The sequence below is a fragment of the Lissotriton vulgaris genome, chromosome 11, assembly GCF_964263255.1.
Source record: "Lissotriton vulgaris chromosome 11, aLisVul1.2, whole genome shotgun sequence".
Taxonomy (NCBI): domain Eukaryota; kingdom Metazoa; phylum Chordata; class Amphibia; order Caudata; family Salamandridae; genus Lissotriton; species Lissotriton vulgaris.
In genome coordinates, this window is record NC_141699.1 from 153,875,878 (window position 1) to 153,897,923 (window position 22,046).

At 46.6% G+C, this 22,046-nt stretch overlaps 1 protein-coding gene across 7 annotated transcripts in view; it reads left to right on the forward strand.

The window, feature by feature from the left end:
* Positions 1–22,046, forward strand: part of KDM2B (lysine demethylase 2B) — a 1,060,697-nt gene that overhangs the window by 353,692 nt on the left and 684,959 nt on the right. For all 7 annotated transcript variants that reach the window (XM_086943000.1, XM_086942999.1, XM_086942995.1 and 4 more), the window contains exon 7: positions 16,534–16,627. In XM_086943000.1, the coding sequence (XP_086799126.1) occupies positions 16,534–16,627 (94 nt within the window). The remainder of the gene's footprint in view (positions 1–16,533; positions 16,628–22,046) is intronic.

Below are 22,046 nucleotides of genomic sequence, written 5' to 3' on the forward strand. Positions count from 1 at the left end.
GGTGTTAGACAGGGCAAGGCTGATGCATTGTCTCGTCTGGGCAAGGAACACAAATGGTCAATAAAGACCCCTGCTTCCATCATTGCAGAAGACCGAATGGTGGCTGTAGGGGAAAAGAGTATAGATTCCCACACCTTCATGGCGCATCTTGAACAGGTATACTCCTCAATAGATCGAGAAGAGTGGGTAAAACACCCTTCCAACACCATCACAGACAATCTCTTCTTCCATAAAGCCAAGTTATTTCTCCCCACAAAAGAAGAACAGAACTTGATCATCCAATGGTGCCATGCCCTTCCTCTTGCAGGACATCCAGGTGAAGAAAAGACTAGATTGGTATGTCAGAGGTGGTTTTGGTGGAAGGGAATGGCAAAAGACATTGCAGCTTATGTAAATGCATGTCCAACCTGTGCCCGACAAAAATCCCTACATTGTGTCCCTGCGGGTCTTTGACATCCTCTACCCATGCCCAATAGTCCTTGGTCTTCCATTAGTATGGACTTTGTCACAGATCTTCCTTTGACTCGAGGGTTTACTACTGTTTTATTAATAGTGGATTTTTGTCCAAAAAGGCACATTTCATCCCTTTGAAGAAAATCCCCTCTGCCTTAGAACTCACTGAAGTCTTCATCCTGAACATAGTGCTATTACATGGGTTGCCTTCCATTATCATATCAGACAGAGGTCCCCAATTCATTTCCAAAAATTCTGGCAGAACTTGTGTCTAGCCCTTCACATAGACCATCGATTATCATCCCCAAACTGACGGACGAACAGAGAGAACCAATCAGACCCTGGAACAATTCCTGAGATGTTTGATTACAACTATTACTGGAGATTGGGGGTTCAAGCCTTACCCCTGGCAGAGTTTGCCTATAACAATTCCATGCACTCCTCCTCTAAAACCTCTCCTTTTTATTTCACCACAGGGTATCATCCTAAGTTTCTTCCATTAGAACTCCCTCCTTCAGTGTTACACACACCAGCAGTAGATCATCATGCACATCTAGTAAAAATTTGGGAACAAGCCAGACAAAGTTTAATTGAAGCTAAAGAAAGTATGTAAACACAAGCTGACAAGCATCGACGCCCTGCCCCTGAGAATACAATAGGGGACCTTGTTTGGCTAGCTTCAAAAAATCTCAGATTGTAAGGGCCACGCAAACTTCAACCCAGGTATTTAGGTCCTTTCCCAGTCTCTAAAGTCATAAATCCTGTAGCCATCAAACTAGATCTTCCTCCAGAAATGCAAATACACCCTGTTTTTCATACGTCCTTGTTAAAACCATACCTACCTCCCTCTTGTCCAGAACCCCCTCCACCCCCGTAACCGTGGACAATGAACTCGAATATGAAGTCAGACCGAGTGGTAGACTCTAGGAGGGTGAGAGGCAAACTTCAGTATCTAATAGACTGGGTTGGGTACTCCCCAGAAGACAGGACCTGGGAACCTGCTGAACATGTACATGCTCCCTCATTGATTAAGAGGTTCCATGCTTTACATCCAACAAAACCCCGACCTGTAAGGAGACCTTTAGGGAGGAGAACTGTTAGGGCTCATAGGAGGGGATCGCAGGCTGCACTACCAGTACCATAATGCACTCCTATAGGAGGAGCGGTGTGTTGTCCCATACTGCCTTGTGTCAGATCAGCTGATCCTGAAGGGAGGTTCTTAAGCCTCTAGCGCGATCATGGCGGCGCTTGGCTTTCCTTTCATACCCTCATTATCCTTGTTGGATTCCTCCCCGTGTCAAGCTCCACTACTGGATTCTCGTGTGTGTTTCGCCTCGAGTCAGAAGCGCCCTTTACTTCCCTTCCCCTGTTGGATTCCCCGTGGCTCTCTGCCGTGACCCCTGCCGGCTCCTGGAATCTCTCAGCGTGTCAGAAACGCGCTGGCTCCGGACACGACTTTGGCTTGTTTTGTGCTCATGCACGATTCTTTTTCCCTGCACGAAGAAGTCTCCTTGAAGTTTATGTCAGCGTCCCCGTGAAGGCAGCGGGTCGACGCGTTCCTTTTTTTTTGTTGTTGTTTGTTTGCCTCCGTGTGGATAGAACTTTATTCATACTTCTGGGCGAACAACGAACAGCGTGTGAGAGACGCTGCACCTTTCCTATCTGGATCAAGACGCTTTCACGCGTTCTAGCGGATTTTCTTTTGTGAAGCAGGGACATACCAAATCTTGTATGCCGCTGTAACCCGACCTCGTATTCTTTTGGGAATCGGACACGATTGTTCCTTTTCATTGGATTACCTGTTTATTTACTCCATCCCTATTTTGCTACCACTCGTGGGTGGTGTCTATCCTCGTCAAACCTTGGTGGAAACTATCTGGAGCCTTTTTCATTTTACAAGAGACCAAGTCGCTCCTGTTGGACCACCTGTATGGAAATTCTTCCTTAAACACATCGCTGCTGTGCATTTTCCCCTACTGTGCTGATTTATGTGGAACTCCATTGTTCATGACGAGCTCAGCTCGTCATGAGTGTATGGAGGTGTACATCATGACGAGCTGAGCTCGTCATGAGCGTCCAAGGAGTTAATAAGGTCACGGGTAAGTGTGGGACAGCACACACGTCAGGTCATTTATATTAAGAATGTTATTATTGCACATACACAGTATAAAGTGAACTTGTCCTGTTCTCTTTCTTGTTTCCACTGCAGCTATTATACGCCCATCCCGCCTGAAACACTCCTGCAGCTGATAGACCACTGACTTGGTCTCTTCCTTTTCTGGGGTTGCCTCTCATCCCTGGCATGTTCCTTGGTGACACAGTGAGGGAGGCACCCTTAGGGAAAGTTGAGATATTGGCTTCGCTCCTGAGGTATTGGAATTCTGTCTGTAATCACCTGTGAATCCGACAGAGATGACATCTCTGCGAAGGGTTACCCCCCTTCCTCAGGCCTTACTTTTAGATGAAGACTACTCAGAGGAGGATGATAGTCCTTATGGGGATGCGTACAGTCCATCTCAGCAGACTACTCAGAGGAGGACGATAGTCCTTATGGGGATGGTTACAGTCCATCTCAGCTCTAGGTCAAAAACCAGGTCAAAAACCAGACCCCGATGACTATTACGAAGAACAACTACAACCTCCAGCAGGGAGACAATTCTTCAGATGATGTACGGGACGTGTCAGGTCTCAAATCCAGATAGAGAGTGGGACGATTACATTATTCCAGACCCACCTTCATCTTCACCGGATCCAATAGATTCCCCTCCAGCAGACATTGGAGGTTTCCATAATCTCATGGAAACAGCTTCGAAGAGATTTGGCCTTCCTGTTCCAGTAGTTCAATCGGACTGCTACCTGTATGATTTTAAAAGAGCCATATAGGAAATCCATCCGCTCGATTCCCATCATAGAGCACATATGGACTGAAGGTGTGAATGTCATGCAGTCTCCAGCTACTGTTATTCCTGTCCTACCGCGGCTGGAGAAAAAGTACAAGGCCCCTGATGGCAGTCCCGCTTGCCTGGTTGGCCAACTGAAGCCGGACTCTGTGATCTCCCAGGGGGCGCAGAGAAAGTCAAAGAACCGATCGGCCCCTCTGGCTTCACCCCCTGATAGGGAAGGTAGACGACTGTACAAGTGGGTAAAAGATTCTCTTCCATGTCCAGCCTCCTGGTTCGAGCCTCCAATGCACTTGCAATTTTGGGACGATATGATCGCCAAATAAGGTGCGATTTGTCTCCGTTTGTGGATCAGCTACCGGACAGTGCTAAAGCAGATGCATGGAAGATTTTGGAAGAAGGGGAGCGATCTTCCTCAGAGATTATTGACTGCACCATGGACATCACCACGACTGCTTTTCGTGCCTTGGCAGGTTCGGCTGTCCTGAGAAGACAAGGTTGGCTTCGGGCTACCTGGTTTCGCCCGGAGGTACAAAATAAGATTTTGGATTTGCCCTTTGATGGTGATAAGCTTTTCGGTAAGCATATAGATGACGCCTTACAAGATATTAAAAAGGACACAGGGATAGCCAGGTCTTTAGGCACGTTGCAATATCGTACGGTACCTTTCCGAGGGGCAAAAGGCAAAAGTTTTCCCAACTACAGAGGAGGTTACCAACAGCGCTACTCCTCCTATTCGCAATCTTCTCAAACCTATAAACCTCAATACTCTCAGAGACAGAGCCAATCGACATCTTTCTCTCGCCAGCCAGCAAGAGGCCGACAGGGTTGTCAGGGGAGAGATTCGTCCACACGTCAATAGCGGCTTCTTGGCTCTGTCTACTGTTCCTCCTCCTCCGGTAACATCAGTAGGAGGCAGGATTTCTCATTGTCTGCGCAGCTGGATTATCATAACATCAGATCGGTGGGTCAACAATATCATTTGGTTTGGCCACACGTTGGAATTTCAGCAAATCCCACCTTCCAGAGCCCCTCGCACCACCGAATCAAAACATCTACAACTTCTACGTCTCGAAGCCCATCAACTGTTCATCAAGGGGGCGATAGAGCCTGTACCTAAGTCTCAAAGAGGACAAGGTTCTATTTCAGGTGTTTCCTAGTTCGCAAGACGGAAACGAAGTTGCGCCCAATTTTAGACCTGAGGGAGCTCAACACATATCTCATAAAGCTGTCATTCAGAATGGTATCCCTTCAGGATATTTTAAGTCTTCCCAATCCAGGGGATTACATGGCAACTCTGGATCTAGAGGACGCATATTTCCATGTACCAATCCATCAAGCTCACAGATGATTCTTAAGCTTCACAGTAGCCAAGAGCCACTTTCAATTCAAAGTCCTTCCTTTCGGGCTCAGATCCGCCCCACGGATATTCACGAAGGTCTTAGCTCCAGTGCCGGCGTTTCTCAGAAAACAATCTCTAGAGGTTTTTCCCTACCTAGACGATTGGTTAGTAAAGGCTCCATCCTTTCAAGTAACTTCCACAGCAGTCGACAGTTGCATTCGACTTTTCGACTAACTAGGTCTACAGCTCAACAGGAGCAAATCTGTTCTTCGCCCATCCAAGTCGGCCAGATTCCTAGGTTCCATTCTGGATACAAGTTGCTGCATAGCTTTCCCTTCGGAAGAAAGACAGAAAAGACTCATTCTTTCAGCTCGTCTCGTACAGAAGAAACGGTCACTATCTGTCCGTCTGTACAAGTCGTTCTTAGGATCGATTCCATCTTGCATCCCCTTAATTCCGCACTGCAGACTTCATATGCGTCCGCTGCAGGAGCAGCTAGACAAACAATGGTGCCAGGCTGAAGGCACATTCGATGACAAAATAACAGTGACACCAATAATGAGGAAAGCGGCCAATTGGTGGACGGTAAAAGACAATATCTCAAAGGGTCTCATTTTCAAGATTGCTCCATCTCCCTTGGTTCTAACCATGGATGCCTGACTGCAAGGCTGGGGAGCAGTATTGCAAGATCTACAGGTGAGTGGTCATTGGACGCCCAAACAGCGCCCTTTCCACATCAATCTTCTGGAACTCAAGGCCATTCAGTTAGCTTTGTAAGCTTTCCTTCCAAGAATTCGGAATGCCACGGTACTGGTCCATACGGACAACACGAGGGCAATGCATTATAAAAACAAACAAGGAGGAACAAGATCTCGAGTTCTTTCAAGGGAAGCTCAAGAAATATGGAATTGGGCAATTCTCCATTGCGTTTCTCTTTCAGCAGAACACATCCCAGGTACGCTCAACAGGACAGCGGATGCATTGAGTCGTCTGAAATCAATCTGTCACGAGTGGGAACTGGATCAGAACACTCTCGACCAAGTCTTTGCCTGTTGGGGCACTCCGGCCATAGACCTGTTTGCTAGTCCAGACAACAGAAAATGCCAATTCTACGCAAGCAGGGATCACCATCGCCGTTCACTGGGGAATGCTTCTTCGATAGCCTGGTCAGGCGCATTTGTTTTCGCCTTTCCTCCAATAACCCTGATTCCGAGGTTGATCAGGAAACTCAAGGCGGAACCTTGCAGAATGATTTTGATCGTACCAGCGTGGCCCCGCAAATTCTGGTTCACAGAGCTTCTCCTGCTCTCTCAAGATCAGCCAATTCACCTAAGGCACATTCCATCTCTATTGACAATGTCTCAGGGCCAAGTGCTGCAACCAGACCCGAGCTCACTCCAATTGACAGCTTGGCTCATGAGCACTGAGAATTCCAGGATTTGAATATCCCTCGGGAGTGTAAGGAAATACTATTTCAAGCCTGTGCACCAAGTACAAATAAGACTTATCGCGCGAAATGGAAACGTTTCTGCTTATGGTGCCATCGACAGAATCTCCATCCGTACACTTCAGCTCCTCACCAGATCTTACCATATATTCTTTCTCTGGCCAAGTCAGGTCTGGCGCATTCCTCCATCAAAGTACACCTGGCGGCTATCTCTAGATTCAGGCGGACAGCCTCAGGCCCTTCTCTTTGGTCCGCAAGTATTATCAAGCAATTCCTAAAAGGTATTTTCAGGGTTTTTCCCCCAGTCCGGCCTCCACCTCAAATCTGGCAACTCAATTTGGTTCTGGCTCATCTTATGAGACCCCCATTTCAACCTATTCACAGAACGGACCTTAAGTTCCTTTCATGGAAACTAGCTCTTCTTTTAGCCTTAACGTCGGCTAGGAGGATAGGAGAGCTCCAAGCGCTTACTATTATGGAACCATAGCATCTCACTCAATGTAGTGCAAAAAAAGTACATCAGGGCTCTTGAAGCCCCATTAAGTTATAGACAGATTAAGGACAACCTAGCTTTCGATTGTTCCTAACCTTGTCAGTCACATTCCAAAAACTCCAGATGTAAGTGTGGCGAGTACATGACATATCCCAGGCTGGTCTGTCTTATAGCACAAGGTTAAACCATCTGCATAATTCAATATATTATGAGTATCAAATAAAGAAACAAACCATTTCGTACAGGCAGTTGATGTCTTGGAGCAAAATAACATAAAAGATGCATGACATTGTCTTTATTTTATGTGGCACATTCACATAGTTTGTCGCAAATTATGGCATTTTTCCAACTGGTAGGATAATTAGTTAGTAGAAGTATACTCAGAGGAAGCTTAAAGTACAACGTATGCCATATGTTATGTTATATATGTTCTTATATAGCGCACGGCTGCCCCAGCTAAGGGGTGTCCCGGCTCTACTGAGAGAAGCAGAAGAGTCAGCCACAACACATGGGAACATGTGGTAATAACATAACAAAGCAGTCTAGCGGAAAAGATGAGTCTTGACTGCCTTCCTCAATGACAGAAGGTCATTTAAGTTACGAATTTGGAGTGGAAGGGCATTCCAGAGTTTTGCCGAGAGATGCCGGAAGGAGCGTCCTCCCATCCGAGCTTGCTTTATACGAGGGACCACTACAAGGTTCTGGCCTTCTGAACATAGTGTCCGCCGAGGGATGTACGCGGTCAAGAGGGGACAGAGGATGGGTGGCGAGGCAGTTTGTAAGATTTTAAATACAAGGCATAGAGTCTTAAATTGGATCCTCTTTTCCACCGGAAGCCAGTGGAGTTTGGTGAGGGTGCTTGCAACCGCGTGACAGCTGGGGAGCCCCGTCAAGGCTCTAGCCGCTGCATTTTGCACACGTTGCAGCCTTCCCCTCTCTGCCCGATTAACCCCCAAAACCCCCAAAAGTAGGGAGTTCGTGTAATCCAGCCGCGAAAGAATGGCAGACTGTACCACAGGCTGCCGAGTGCGGGGATCAAACAACTTTAAAATCGGCTTCAGGTTCCGAAGGATCCCGAAACATGTGACGGCAACCTTTTTAGTGTGATGGATAAAATTAAGAGATGAATCCATCCAAACTCCGAGATTTTTTACCTCATTTTTGGGCTCAGAGGGATTGCCGAGAATCTCAGGCCACCAATTGTCTCCCAATGCCGTGGCTTCCTTATCTACCAACAAGATGCCAGCATTTAGCTGAAGGTAGTTTGCTGTCATCCAGTTGGTTACTGCTGTTAGGCCCTGTTTAAAGTTCTGCGCGTTTAGTCCGGACTCGTCGCTCAACAGCACCACTAACTGAGTGTCGTCCGCGTATGAGACTATCGATAGTTCCCATTGTTTGGCAACCTCAGCCAGTGGTTGGACGTATATATTGAATAACGTCGGACTGAGCACAGATCTCTGAGGCACTCCTTGTTCGATTAAACGTCCTTTGGAAAGGAACGGAGGGCTGGAGACCTGAAAGGATCTTCCAGGCAGGAATGCTTTGAACCAGTCTAGAGCCTGCCCCATAATCCCTGCCTCCTCCAACCGAAGTAGCAGAACCTCGTGTGAAACCGTATCGAAGGCAGCACTGAGATCTAATAGAATCAGTGCTGTCGTCTGGCCGGAGTCCAGAATGGTCCGAAGGTGTTCCGTCACACTCAGGAGTGCTGTTTCGGTGCTATGGCCCGCACGGAAGCCATGCTGGGAGGCGTCCAGAGTATTATTGGAGCTAAGGAATTTCGTCAGGATGCTATTGACGTGGGACTCGGCCACCTTGGCAGGCCAGGGGAGCAGTGAGATGGGCCTAAAATTCTCAGGCATAGTGGGGTCGAGTATGGGTTTTTTAATAATGGGGGATACCCACGCCTGCTTCCATCTGATGGGTATTGTGGCCGTTGAAAATGAAGAGTTTATAATATCTCAAAGGGGGTTCAGCACCAGCCTATCTGCTGCTCGGAATTGCGCAGGTTTAAGAGGGTTCGCAGGAGAGCCCGATTTGATTTTCCCACAGAGTTTGAAAAATTCCTCTTGGCTTAGGTCAGGTATGTTCATGAGTTTGTGAGTAGGTACAGTGGTAGAAGAAGTAACACATGATGTGGCTGGAAAAGAGTCAAATATCTTCCGCACTTTATCTATGAAAAAGGAGGCCAGATTCTCACAGTGAGTATAGGAGGCAGTTGTCTCCTTCACAGCTTTTTTAGAGCTAAGATCCTTTAAAATTTTAAAAATCGTTTTAGAAGGATTCTGACTAATACTAATCTTGTTAGCATAGTATGCAGCTCACGCCCTACAGATATTTCTATGGTCGTTTTTTTGGACAAGAATGTATTGGGTCTTGAGCGCCGGGTCGTAGGACTTTCTCCATTTGCGCTCAGCAACTTTGCATTCTTTCCTGAGGATGGTAAGCGCCTCGATATACCAAGGGCTGGATTCATGGGAGCGAGCCCTGATCCAGTCTATCGGGATCAGTGTATCCAGAGCCTGGGTAATCCAATTACAAAAGTTCTCATAACCCTGTTCAGTGTTATCGCCGACTTTGGGAGGGACCTCTTTAAGCGGCGCATAGAAGTCTTCAAGTCGTAGCTTCCGCCAAGGGCGCTTCAGCACCCGTTGGGCCTGGCTCGTGTTAGATGTGCCGTGAATAGGTACTGACATGATCACAAGCATATGGTCGGTCCAGGTCATTGGAATAGGTGCCTCTACCGACGCATCCTCTAGGTTAGAGAAAATGGGGTCTAAAAGATGGCCTCCTCTGTGAGTAGGGCCTCTAACTAGCTGGTCGAGTTGGAATGCGCCAAGATCTGCTAGTAGGCCCCTTATCTTTTTATCCATTGTGAGGTCAAAATGGATGTTTAGATCCCCGAAAATGTTAAAATTGGCTGTTCCAATTACCAAAGGTTTCATATTGGATATCATTTAGACTAGTTTAAAAACCAATCTGATCTTTATGAATAAGAAATTGATAGACCAGGGAGCAGCGCTTATCGGATTTATAGATCACTGTTATTTAATACTGCCAATATGCCTTCTTAATTCTCGCTCGGTAGAGTGCCAACATTTATCCTGGTGGATTCCTCATAGATGGCTTCAAGATCAAGTAAATATAAGATATTCCATATTTGGTCCCACCAATGCATCTTTACTCCTCTAAACCTGGGAACTAGCCCTCGTAAGGATTTCAGGTATATATATGCATGCTGATTTCTGTGTAAACAAACCTAATATAGAATTGGAGCAAGGACAATGGTATCCGAGATAGGTTTGGTGCTTAATTCCAGGTAAGATGCACTAAGGGATGTAACCAATCCTAAATAATGTAATAATCCTAAAAAACTAGTTTCCGTTTTCTGCATTGCAGTCACATCTGTGTTGCCCCATACTTCAGTTCTATAAATTGCTGCAGTTTCAGCCTTCGATAAATATATATATATGTGTAAGTAAGTACTCAGGTACCCCCAATCTTTTGTTTACATCTAATAACAGCAGCCGTAGGTGGTTTTCATGTAGCTGCTTCCTTTTCCTTGTGTAAAGTCCAGGTCAATCTGGTATCATACCGTATACCTAAATAGTCACATTTATTTACCCTTTCCAAGGGTTCATTATTAACAAAAAATGATCTTCTTAAAGTAGCCTTTGGCTTCATAATCATGACTTAAGTTTAAGTAACATTGATTATCAGCAATTTTTCACAACAATATTCAATAAAACCTTTAAAAAACGTGTGCATGGAGAGCTCAGCCAGTGAAAAGAGGACAGCACCATCCGCAAACAGAAATAGGGGTATTGTTGTATTACAGTCTCAAGTCGTCCGATTTCGAGTTCTCAAAGTGTGAGCCAATATCACTCAAAAAGAAGGAGAAAAGTGAAGAGGCTTGTGAGAAGTTGGCCCGATATGCAGCGTTCGCTATTCTAGCGACCACTATGCATCGGTCCAAACGACCCTTATGGTGATTGGTTGTAAGTCAACCTTAGACCAGCTATCCTAGTAGCGTGGATACGAGCAGTCTTCGGGCTAAACTCTAGAGGGCGTGTTAAGCCAGCTGTTATACCATCACATACCCCTTGAATACCAAGTGAAAGGACACCACACAAGTGTTATGAAAATAAACAGTATATTTATTAGAATCACAACAGCCCTGTACTCTTTATGAGGACAGGGTACTAAGCACAGAACAAAACTCTTAGGAAAATACTTCAAGTGCACAATTAAAACAAGTGCCCGAGGGCACGGAAAGTTCTAGTGGTCTCGGGCGGACCCGATAAGGCAAGTCGGAAGCGAGGGACTCGGGACCCTTAAGTAAGGAGGCTATGCAGGCACCGTGATGCCGAAGTTACCTAGCCACGAGGGCTGCGGCTGCACAAGTCTTACAGGCGTCGGGGATCTTCGCTGACGAGCCAGGAGCCGGAAGAAGAGGAGTTGCTGGCCGGCGACCAGTGATGAATAGTTCGTAGAGATCCAAGCCTGGATCAGTGATCGATGATACCTGAAAGCAGAGGGGACCAAGTTCATACTACTAGCCAGTAGTCAGAGGGTACCAGGAAGGCACCGGATGGCCGTCACCTCGACTAGGTGAGTGGGCGACGCTAGGCTCTGCAGTCTCACGGACCAGGAGGCGTTGTCGGCGACCAGGATGGAGGTGCGAGCTGTCCCACGAAGGTTGATGCTGTCGGCGTCGCTGGGCCCAGGATTGGGGCAACAAGCCTTGGCAGATTTCAGGGCCACGTGGTGGGCCTAAAATGGCGTCTTGAGTGGACCAGGAGGGTCCGGGGTGCTCCTCTCGTAAAAGGAAGCAGAAGGCTAGTCTGGAGCAACCAGACCAGCAACGTTGGTTGTCGTTCGTCGTCAAAGGGTCACAAGCCAGCGGCTAGTGATCGGACAACGTGCTGAGCAGCGGCAGAAGGGCCCCACGCAGATCGTGGAGATGCTGGGAGACTGCACTTCGGTGCTGGAGCTGCTCAGGGTCGGGGCTTCTCGGACCCCAGAGCACTCACCAGAGAATTCCTTCGGTGGTCGTGCTGATTTAAGAAAGCGTGCAGGTTTTGATGATGGCCGGTCCCTCGAGGTCTCGTCGCACCCACAGATCTCAGCTGAGCTGACGATGTGGGTAGAGGTCAGAGGTGCCAGGGAAGTCGGTTCTCGTCGAGCTGGGTCGTCCGATTCCTGAGGAAGGACTTGCAGCTAACCGCAGAGTTCTTAGATGGTGCCCGCTGGTGCAGGGTGACTACTCCTTAGCCACAAGGGAGAAATCTTGAGAAGAGTCTCGAAGTCCTTTCGTAGAAAGTATTCTTGATTCAAAGATGATCTAATTTGGAAGGGTCCCCGCTCCGGCCTTTATCCTAAAGAAAGGGGTGGGTACATGACTAGGTCCTGCCCTAGGGGTGGGACCAGGAAGGGGGGTAGTTACACCCCTCTCCCCTGCCGGACTTTCCCCAGGTCAGGGGCTGCGCGCCCCTGGAACTGGTTCTAACCGGCAGATGCGTAGTGAGCACCGGGGTGCCACTCCGCAGTCACCTTCTCGCAAAGCCCTACCTACCCAGAATACACAAAACCTTGTCTGGGATGGTGCGAACACCGCCCCTGACAGGAAACCCTTTGTCCAATCTCTCCTCGCTGGAAGGACTCCCAGCAGCAGGAGGTCAGACTCGTGTCTGTGGTGGCAGCATCCATTTTGTGGAGCTGAAGCTTCAGCTAACTTTAACCGGGGTTCACAGTTACGTACATGTCGTGTCCCTCTAGAAGGGCGGAATGCTAACCTCGTCGCCAGAATTGGTGAGGGGGCAGCATCCCGATTCGTATGACACCTTACTCGACATGTCTTGATAACGCTATACCGGAGTTACCGATATGATACGCGTTATCATGGAACAGCCATTGGGTCTTGGCTCCGCAAGCTGCAACCGGGCTCGGCTCGTGCCAGAGCCCAATTCACACGGTTCCATGCACTCTGCCTTCAGGATTGTCAAGGCTTGCCATAGGAGTGACTGATAGGAACTCGGGTGTCCATTTTAAGTTTAGATATAGGGATACTATACCTACAGCAACGGGCGAGTACGCCACGTTGAGCCCAGCTGTCGTGCAGCCAGTTGTGTCAGTTTTAGGTGGCCAGCCAGGGGTGGCATAATACATGCTTCAGCCCCTGGTAGGCCCTGAGTACACCGATGCCCTGAGTTACAGGGTCTGACAGGGTGGCCCAGTTCCAATTGGGTAATGCACCTAAGGTACACGCATCAATTTAGTGAGAGAACAGCTAGGCTGTGGGTCTGATTAGCAGGCCCACAGCCCGAGAAAGTCGTAAACCAGTGAAACAAAAGCAAAAAGTCCGGGTGATCATAGGATTGCAGACCCTACTCTCCTACAAGGCTAATACGCACTCTTCGCATGCACCTGTAAGAATTGGGACACTCTTGGTGTTTTTCACGTTTGACCCATAACATACCAGAGGTGTTGCACCATTATGTAGGTTTTGTAAAGCTTGTATCAAATGATAGCTCAATCCCCGTTGTTCCAGTGCCAGCTGTGGCAATTCTCCATTTACTGAGTTGAATGCAGACTTGACATGAATGTTAAATAAAGTGGTACTCCCATTTTCCTTAATTATTTTGTGCAAATTAGATATAGTTGCGTGGCCTGATCAATCATCCCTGTATCTCTCCTGAACCCTGCATGATTATCAGCCAGTAAATTCTCAAAGTCAATCCAATCTTGCAAACGATTAAAGAGAACTTGTCCATAAATATTACTTTCCCCATCCTATAATGATATAGCACAGTAGTTAGAGGAATTTGTTTCTGTACCTTTCTCATGTATCGGAACAGTTGCCGCCGTGCACCATGACCTGGGAGTATTTCCATTTCTCAAGGCTAAATTTAAAACCGTGGTAGGACTGTGGCCCGTAGTGTTAGGTCAGCTTTATAGAGATCTACAAGTGCAAAGTCAGGACCAGGGGCTCCTTCCATCTCTGCATTTGTAAATTGAAATCTGCCCTTTACAGTAGACGACTGCTGAACCATATTTAAACAATGCTTAGACTTATCTCTAATGGTACCAGGAGTATAAAGCTTCATAAAGTGGGAAACCCATTCATGTTTCCCTTTGCATATTCCGTGATTGTTCCTGGACCCGTTATAGCCCCAGATGATAAGTGGCCAGAATATTCTAGAGTTGTTTTTCAGTGGCAGCTTGTCTTATATACTCCCAAATTGTATAACTCATTGCAAGCTTTTTCTCACGGATCAGATCTTTATAATTGTGCCTTTGCATAGAAAAAGTAATCTCCAAGTTAATTGTTTCATGACATCTCACCAGAGCATTTGACAGTTCCCTCTTCATGATCTTGTGTGTCTTTTGCCCTCTTCATGATCCAGCACCATCAGTCATACCAGTTACCATTCTGACTGCCATTACTCACATAGTTAATGTTTCTATGCTTCTAGTAGTGGACAAAAAAGGGATAACATAGAGATAACATGCTCGTATAGGGTTGACACCCTATCTTTGTCATCCTCTTTAGGTACTATTATTAACTGTTCTTTTATACTAGACCGGATTGCCTTCCTTATACTAAATTATTATATTTGTGGGGATTTCCACCTAACTGCCGTTCTGATACCTTCCTGGTATGATGGGGGACAGGCGTGTATAGTGTCTCCATCCCAAATAGGGAGTTTTAATTTTTTTCCTGCAGAAAAAGGGGTGATGCGAGGATTATGGTCACTATCAGGGTGGGGTATTACCTGCATATCCCAAACTATTGTGCAGGCTTCGATATTTATTAAGATAAAGTAAATGAGGGGGGACCTCTTATTTTCTCTGAATGTCATATTTGCCAGGATGTCAGATGGGGTGTGGCCATTAAGATGTCTTAACCCGCAAGTCAGCATCATAGACCTGAAACATTCCCTCGGGGACTTACTCCATGTACTACTCCTAATGAAAGCTTAAGGTACTCCCCATGCAGGAGCTTCTACCAGAATTGCACTTCCTGGGTTATCATTGTCCAAGGAGGTGTTAAAATTCGCGCTGACTAAGATTCGGTATGCTCATTATCATGGCTGTATGTGCAAAGGCTTGTTATTTTAGTTTGCATTCTGTGCCGGAATTGTTGCATGAAATAATAATATTTCTTACAATTGTGTTCATGGATGTAAATTATTGGTGGGAAGGACTAATGTGTCGACAGAGTAGGGTTGTCCTGGTTTAGGCCCAGACTCCCCCCACAAAGCCCCCTTCCTCCCACACCCCTCCGGTATTGGACCGAAACAGGACTCTTAAAACGCTGCTTACTTTCAGTAGTTTGCGCCATGCTGCGAGTTAACGAAAATAGTTTAAAGTGTGGCTCAGTAGGCAAACCCTGCGTTGTCATCATAGGTCAAAGGGCGCGGCATGTCACTGGCATTTTTGTAAATCGACGACTTTTTGTTGCTTGGGGGTATCTGCAGTGCATGACGTCTTTCCCGGTGAAACTAACTCAGGAGATAAGAAGGTCGAATGCAGAGAAGGACTGACATATTTTACAATAATTCATTCTCAGACAGTCTAGACGTGTGTCCTGTAAGTTGCGGCTGCTTACGGTCACACCCAGGATGTCTGCTTTGGCCATTCTCCTATCAAATGTTCAAGCTCCGCAGCACAATGATCAACCTGCATTTTTGATAGAAAGCTACAATTTTAAGATTTGGCCGCAGGGACATGCGAATTCCAAAAATTGCTTGTCTTCGTGACAGCATCGCGCACCATTCCGTCAGCGGCAGCCCTGGATGTGGTTGCTAGGCAGCGGCCCTGATGTGTCAGAGGGGCCTCTGATTCGCCGAGCCGCTAAAGACACATGGCAAGAGGTCCTTTTCAGCCTATCGGCACGTGGGACCGCTGCACGCCGTGTGCATACTGCTGCGGGTGGGCTTGGATGCGCTGGGAGGGACCCACGCCGCGGACGCTAGCGCCACCGGGGAGCACGGTAGAGGTAAACCAGGAACATGAAGGTGGGGCTAGGGAGGTCTGTGCGGCGCCGACAGATGTCTTGTCCTGATTTGTGCCGTTAGTTACAGATGGCGGTAGGCAGGCAACAGAGCACAATAGTGTACCAGAAGTATTTGCACAAATCCAGACTTTCACCCACACGAGTTACGTCACACTTGGAGTGCCATGAAAAGCTGAAATGGGGGTGTGCACGGGTTCTCCATCAAACACGTCGCATTTCGGAATTCGCACATCTAGCAGTTTAAAACTTTGAATGAACCAGGAACAACTTTCAAATACTTTCTATTGAACGAAACTAGTTGTGTGATTTATTGGTGTAAGTATAGCGCTACCTAGGAATTTTGTGACCAGAGCGCTCATGTGGACTGACTAGGGATGCCATCAAGTGTTGTGTGGTTGTGTGAGGCGAGTTCAGTTAGTTCAGTGCAGCCCTTGAAATTGAAAACCTGAAGTGCAGTTGCCCTGTGCCCGCGAACCTGATTGTTTCTAAGACGTGTCCGTACTCTCTACTTTAAAGTATAGCACAATGTGCTCAGACCTGCAGGTACGCTCCTTCTCAAAATAAAAGAAAAAGTGCAGTCACGCGAAGATCCCAACAGCAGAAGTAATCAAGATGTTATTCTTATATAATATACATTTCACAGAATGCCGCTTTTGTATTTTACTGAGCAGTCAAAACAGTAGACAAAGTGTGCCAGTAGGATGGACAAAAAGAAGTGTACATATTTCACCTCCAGGGATACATTTGTAAAACTGCAACAGTGGAAATTCTACGTAACACAGGCTTTAATTCCCATTCATTTTGCATTTCAGAGATATGTAGGTAGCGACAAATTGTTATTATTTTCTGGTGATCGTTTTTCATGCATCTTTGTTTCAGGTACTGTTTAATGAGTGTTAAAGGCTGTTTCACTGATTTCCACATAGACTTCGGAGGGACATCTGTGTGGTATCACGTTTTCCGTGGAGGAAAGGTAAGTTAGTGAACGAGACCATGTATAATGACTACACAGGTCACCTGAATATTTTTATGTAGCATTTTAGGAATCTGCCTGTTATTTTACAAATGTTTAGCTTGCACAACATACATTTAAAATGTAATGCTTTGTTGTAACTACCATAAGCCTACATTTTAATGTGCCTAATGTGCTAGGAAGTACATTAAACTAACTTTAATGAACATGTTTTAATTCAAAGAAGCATACTTTTATTGTTAACTATATTTGTTATTGTTAATTAGCATTTTCATGACTAGCATAAGCCTACCTTTTAGTGTACCTAGTGTGCTAGGAACTACATTAAACTACCTTTAAAGAACATTTTTTTATTTAAAGAAGCATACTTTTATTGCTATTATTGTTAATTAGCATGTTCATAAAGCACAGTTTGCCATTAGTGTGATATTGCAGAACCTTTTCGGTAGTTCTGATGTTAACAAGGTCGCTGTTAGCAAGCATGTCTGATTGGAAGCAGAGACATATTGCGTACTTTTTTTGTAAGATAAGGAGTGGACATTAAATTCACAATCGTCTATGTACCAGTCCGTCTGCTTCAAAGACTATTCTCTTCTGTAAATGGACTGGCACTTTGTCCTCTGACTCTTTGTAATACTATTGTGAATTGTTTGTAACTACACACAGTGATTGTTTATTCCTTTATTTGTATGGTTAATGTACTCTTTTATGGTTATTGAAGATAACCGAATAAAGAATATTTGACTGACTGGTCTGGCCTATCAATTTGTGCAAGATATAAATGTGTCAGAATGTTTTCCAGTTTTAAGGGCACCAAACACCTACATCAGAAAGGCAAAGGCACCACATTTTTCTAAAACTGGGGTTAAAATGGTAGGGTGCACTTTAAAAGGACTGGTGGGCAAAATTATTTTTTTCTGTAATTGGATAGCGAAAGCAGATTACCGCAGAGCTTAGGTTTTCAGTATCAACTTCATCTGTGGAAAACCTAGCTCATAGCAGCAACTATCAAAAACTAGCAAATATGAGCTAGGTTTTCCACAGATGAAGTTGATACTGAAAACCTAAGCTCTGCGGTAATCTGCTTTCGCTATCCAATTACAGAAAAAAATAATTTTGCCCACCAGTTGCTGTGCTGTTATAGTTTGCTTGAGGAATGAAGAATTTTATTAATTCCGTTCTTCCGTTTTCACAGCAGTGTAAAAATGTTTTAATACTTTAAACATGCAACTGGCCAGTAGTTCGATAAGACTGTTTAAAACGGTGTCAGTAAACCTGAATGTTAGAAATTTGAAGTCAGACGTTGTCACTGGATAATAGGAACCATCTATCAGAAAGGGTGTCCATACGTTTCTAATCAATGAAGCATACAAGTTAAAGCCATTACTCAAATAATTTTTTTTTACAGGCAGTGACATTTAATTGTGCAGGGATCGTGGATTTAGGTAATTGTTTAATGGTTGAGTTTAATTATTCTGATCACATGTGTATAATGTATTGTAATTTTTTATTAACTCTACACTAAAGGACGTTCTTTTTAATTTCAAGAGGACATGAAAATAATAGTTAGGTAGGGTAACAGAATCCTGCAGTGGATTGCAGACTTCAGCTGACAATAGCCCCTCCTTTCCCTCACTACCTCAGAACTGATATAGATTCTGCCTTTAACACACTCTCACAGACACTGATATACGCGCTGAACACTAGCGCGAACTGACAATCCCAACCACTCCTCAGGCGGAAGCCGGGAGACCTCTGTCACTCCTTTTTAAAATTGTTTCTCTTGTGTGTTTTAAAATTGACACGTTATTCCCCGTGCACAGACTGCAATTGAGTCTCACCTGAAACCCATAACAGCGGATTTAAGCGCTGTTACAGGGCACCGTGAATCCTTTGCCGCCATTACCGACCTCCCAGGGACACGCCCACTGCCGTGAGGCCATGCCCCCCGCCAACAGTTCACCTATTTGTCATGTGCATTCCCAGGACGCGCAGCGGACGAGCGCAGCACGCCAGGAGCCAGGCAAGAGGACTGAGGTAAGGTCAACCTACTCAGGGGATGCCCTACGCCATCTCAACAGGCCTGTCCCATTGTCATGCTCCCAAGTGCTGAGAGGAGACTGCTGTCTCACCCAATGTCCGCACTGCTCCTTCAAGTATACACCCTCTATCAATAACGTCCCCAGCCAGACGACTATAAATATGGCACTAATCAACTGCAGATCGCTGCCCAAACATGCCCTTGAAATAAACATGCTTATCGAGGATCTTAACTTAGAAATCCTGTTCCTCACGGAAACATGGCTTACACCTGACTCAGACGCCGACATTGTCCAAGCCCTTCCCCCGGGATTCGGTATCCAACACCTCAACCGTCCCAAGGGCAGAAGAGGAGGCATTGCCGTCATCTTCAAGGAATCAATACCATGTCGATTCCTTGATAGCCCTTTGCTGGACTGTGAAAACATCCTTTTTACTTTGCAAATCTCCCCCTGTATTTCTCTTTCCGGACTCCTTATCTATCGCCCTCCTGGCACCATGGGACAATTCCGTGACTCCCTCCTAGAATGCTCTTTGGCCACGTCTAGCGCTCGGCCTAACTTCCTTATCCTAGGGGACCTCAATGTCCATATAGAAGATAGCAATGACAATACTGCCACAGAACTGATCCAAGACCTGGCAGGCCACCAACTGCACCTACTGAACTCCCTCCCCACCCACAACCGGGGGCACCTGCTTGACCCCATATTTTGCAATTTCCCTGACCTTGTGACCAGCCCTCCTATCCCTGTACCGTGGTCTGACCACCTACTCATTCCCTTTAGCTGGCGCATCCAGCCTAAACCGCCGCAAATCCAAGCACCAGGCAGACCATCGCGTCCCTGGGCAAAACTAGACTACGACAAATGGAACCAAGCCCTCAAGGATACCATCCCAACCCTTAGCGCTACCCCCGACCTTGCTGACATTGAATTCTCATCTTGGGTTACCAATTCTCTAGATATAGTTCTCCCCAAAAAGCCTTATCGCAAACCAAGGACAAAAGCTACCTCACCTTGGTTCACCCAGGAGATACGCCTCCTAAAGAAAATATGCAAAAGAGCAGAAAGAGTTTGGAGGAAGGGCTTTGATCCCATCAGTAAAAATAATTACAGACTGACGATTCTTAACTACAAAAAGGCCCTAAAGAATTCGCAAATTGCCTTTTTCAATGATAAAATCAGCAAGGCAGCAAACTCGTCGAGAGAGACGTTTCTCATCACGAAAAAGCTTTTAAAACCCCCCATACCCCCTGCCACACGTAACCCTACCAACGAACACTGTAATGTGCTAGCCAACTTTTTTGACTCAAAAATACAAAAAATACTCAAACTTCTTCCGTCCCTTCCCCCTGTGGATTCCTCCCCCCTTCCCCCCTCTCAGCGCCAGAATCGAGATACTGAGCTAAGCAAGTTCCACCCCATTACCGTGGAAACCCTTGGCTCTATACTCGAAGCCCTCAAAAGCGGATCGCCCCACGACCCAGCCCCTGTGAGACATCTGAAGCAGGTCGCCATGAGCGTCCTACCACCTATGACCAACCTGCTAAACACCTCATTCGAATCCGGAACTGTCCCCACTAGCTGGAAAAAAGCGGTGGTGAAGGCACTTATAAAAAAACCTAACCTCGACCCGGACAACCTGGCTAACTTCAGGCCAATATCACTCCTCCCCGGCATTGGCAAACTGGCGGAAAAATACATTAACTCCCAGCTCTCTCACTATCTGGAGTCCAACGAGCTGCTAAAAACCTCCCAAACCAGTTTTCGCCCGGGCCATGGGACAGAAACAGCGATGGTGGCGGTAGTCGAAGAAGCCAGGAAGATCATCGATTCAGGAGGATCAGTGGCAGTGATCCTCCTGGATCTCAGTGCAGCATTCAACACCGTCAACCATAGCATCCTGGCCCAACGCCTGGAAAACCTCGGCATCACTGGGATGGCCCTCGACTGGCTAAAATCCTTCCTCCACAACCGCTCCTTTCAGGTGGCGGAGGGAGATTGCATCTCCATGGAAACCCCGATACGTTGCGGAGTGCCTCAGGGCTCTTCATTGAGCCCTACACTCTTCAACGTATACATGGCACCTCTTGAACAAATTGTCATCCCCTATGGCATTAAACTCTTGACCTACGAGGACGACACTCAGCTGGTCGTCTCCCTCAGCCAGTCAGAACTCCCCTCCGTCGATCTGTACTCCTGCCTGGGGGATATAGTCAGCTGGATGAGCGACTCCCATTTAAAGCTCAACGGGGACAAAACCGAGCTAATGGTGTTGGGCAACCAGTCCCACTTCCGCCCTGAGTCCCTATGGCCTCCCAGCATGGGCCCACCTCCAGTCCCCAAAACTGATATTAAGAGCCTGGGGATTTGGCTGGACGACAAGCTCACCCTCAACACGCAGGCCAGGTAAACCGCAGGCACATGCTTTGGCCAACTACGGTCCATCCGTAAGATCCTCCCATTGCTCCCATTCCAGTCAAGAAAACTACTCATACAGGGTCTTATACTGTCAAGACTCGATTATGGCAACGCCTTATACCTCGGCTCCCCTACCCTAAAAAAGTAATATCTAGGCTCCAGGTGGTGCAAAATGCGGCTGCCCGGATCCTCACAGGCACAAAGAAACGCTGCTCTGCTAAACCTGCACTCAAAGAACTCCACTGGCTTCCGGTGGAGCAAAGGGTCCAATTCAAAGCCATGTGCCTTACCCATAAAATCCTGCACGGAAAAGCCCCCCCTGTCCTTAAAGATCTCGTGACTCCCTACACGACTAACAGAACTCTGCGCTCAACCAACACCCATCTGACCCAAATACCCAGGATCAAGAGAACTCGCTCTGGAGGTCGGCAGTTCTCATATCAGGCGTCTAAGATGTGGAATACTCTCCCACCGGACCTCCGGGCCCAACCTAATCTCATGTCTTTTCGTAAATCCTTGAAGACATGGCTGTTCCCCTGATCTCTTCATACCCCCGCCTGACCCTCCCTCTGGATTTCAGTTAGCGCTGGGACGCTCCCGGGCAGCCATGCGCTCTATAAATCACCTTCTATTCTATTCTATTCTATAGATTAGGTTGAAGTGGAGCACTTTCTTTATCAGGGAGTTTTGCAGCGTGAATCTTTTCTGGATTCACATGCTGTGCATTATTCCACCATCTAGTGGTTGGGTCCAGAACTCCCCTCTTTTAGTATTCTCTTTTTTCATTTTAATTGTTGGACGTCGACTGACCTCACCATTTAGCGTTTGGTTCAGTCTCCTCCTGACATCAGATGCCCGTCCTGTAAGCCTCTGCACGAGGTCGCCATCTTCAAATTCTTTGTCCACCGTTGGGTGTGGAAGCATTGCTTAAGGCTTTCCATTTGTTGAAAGAAAGAAGA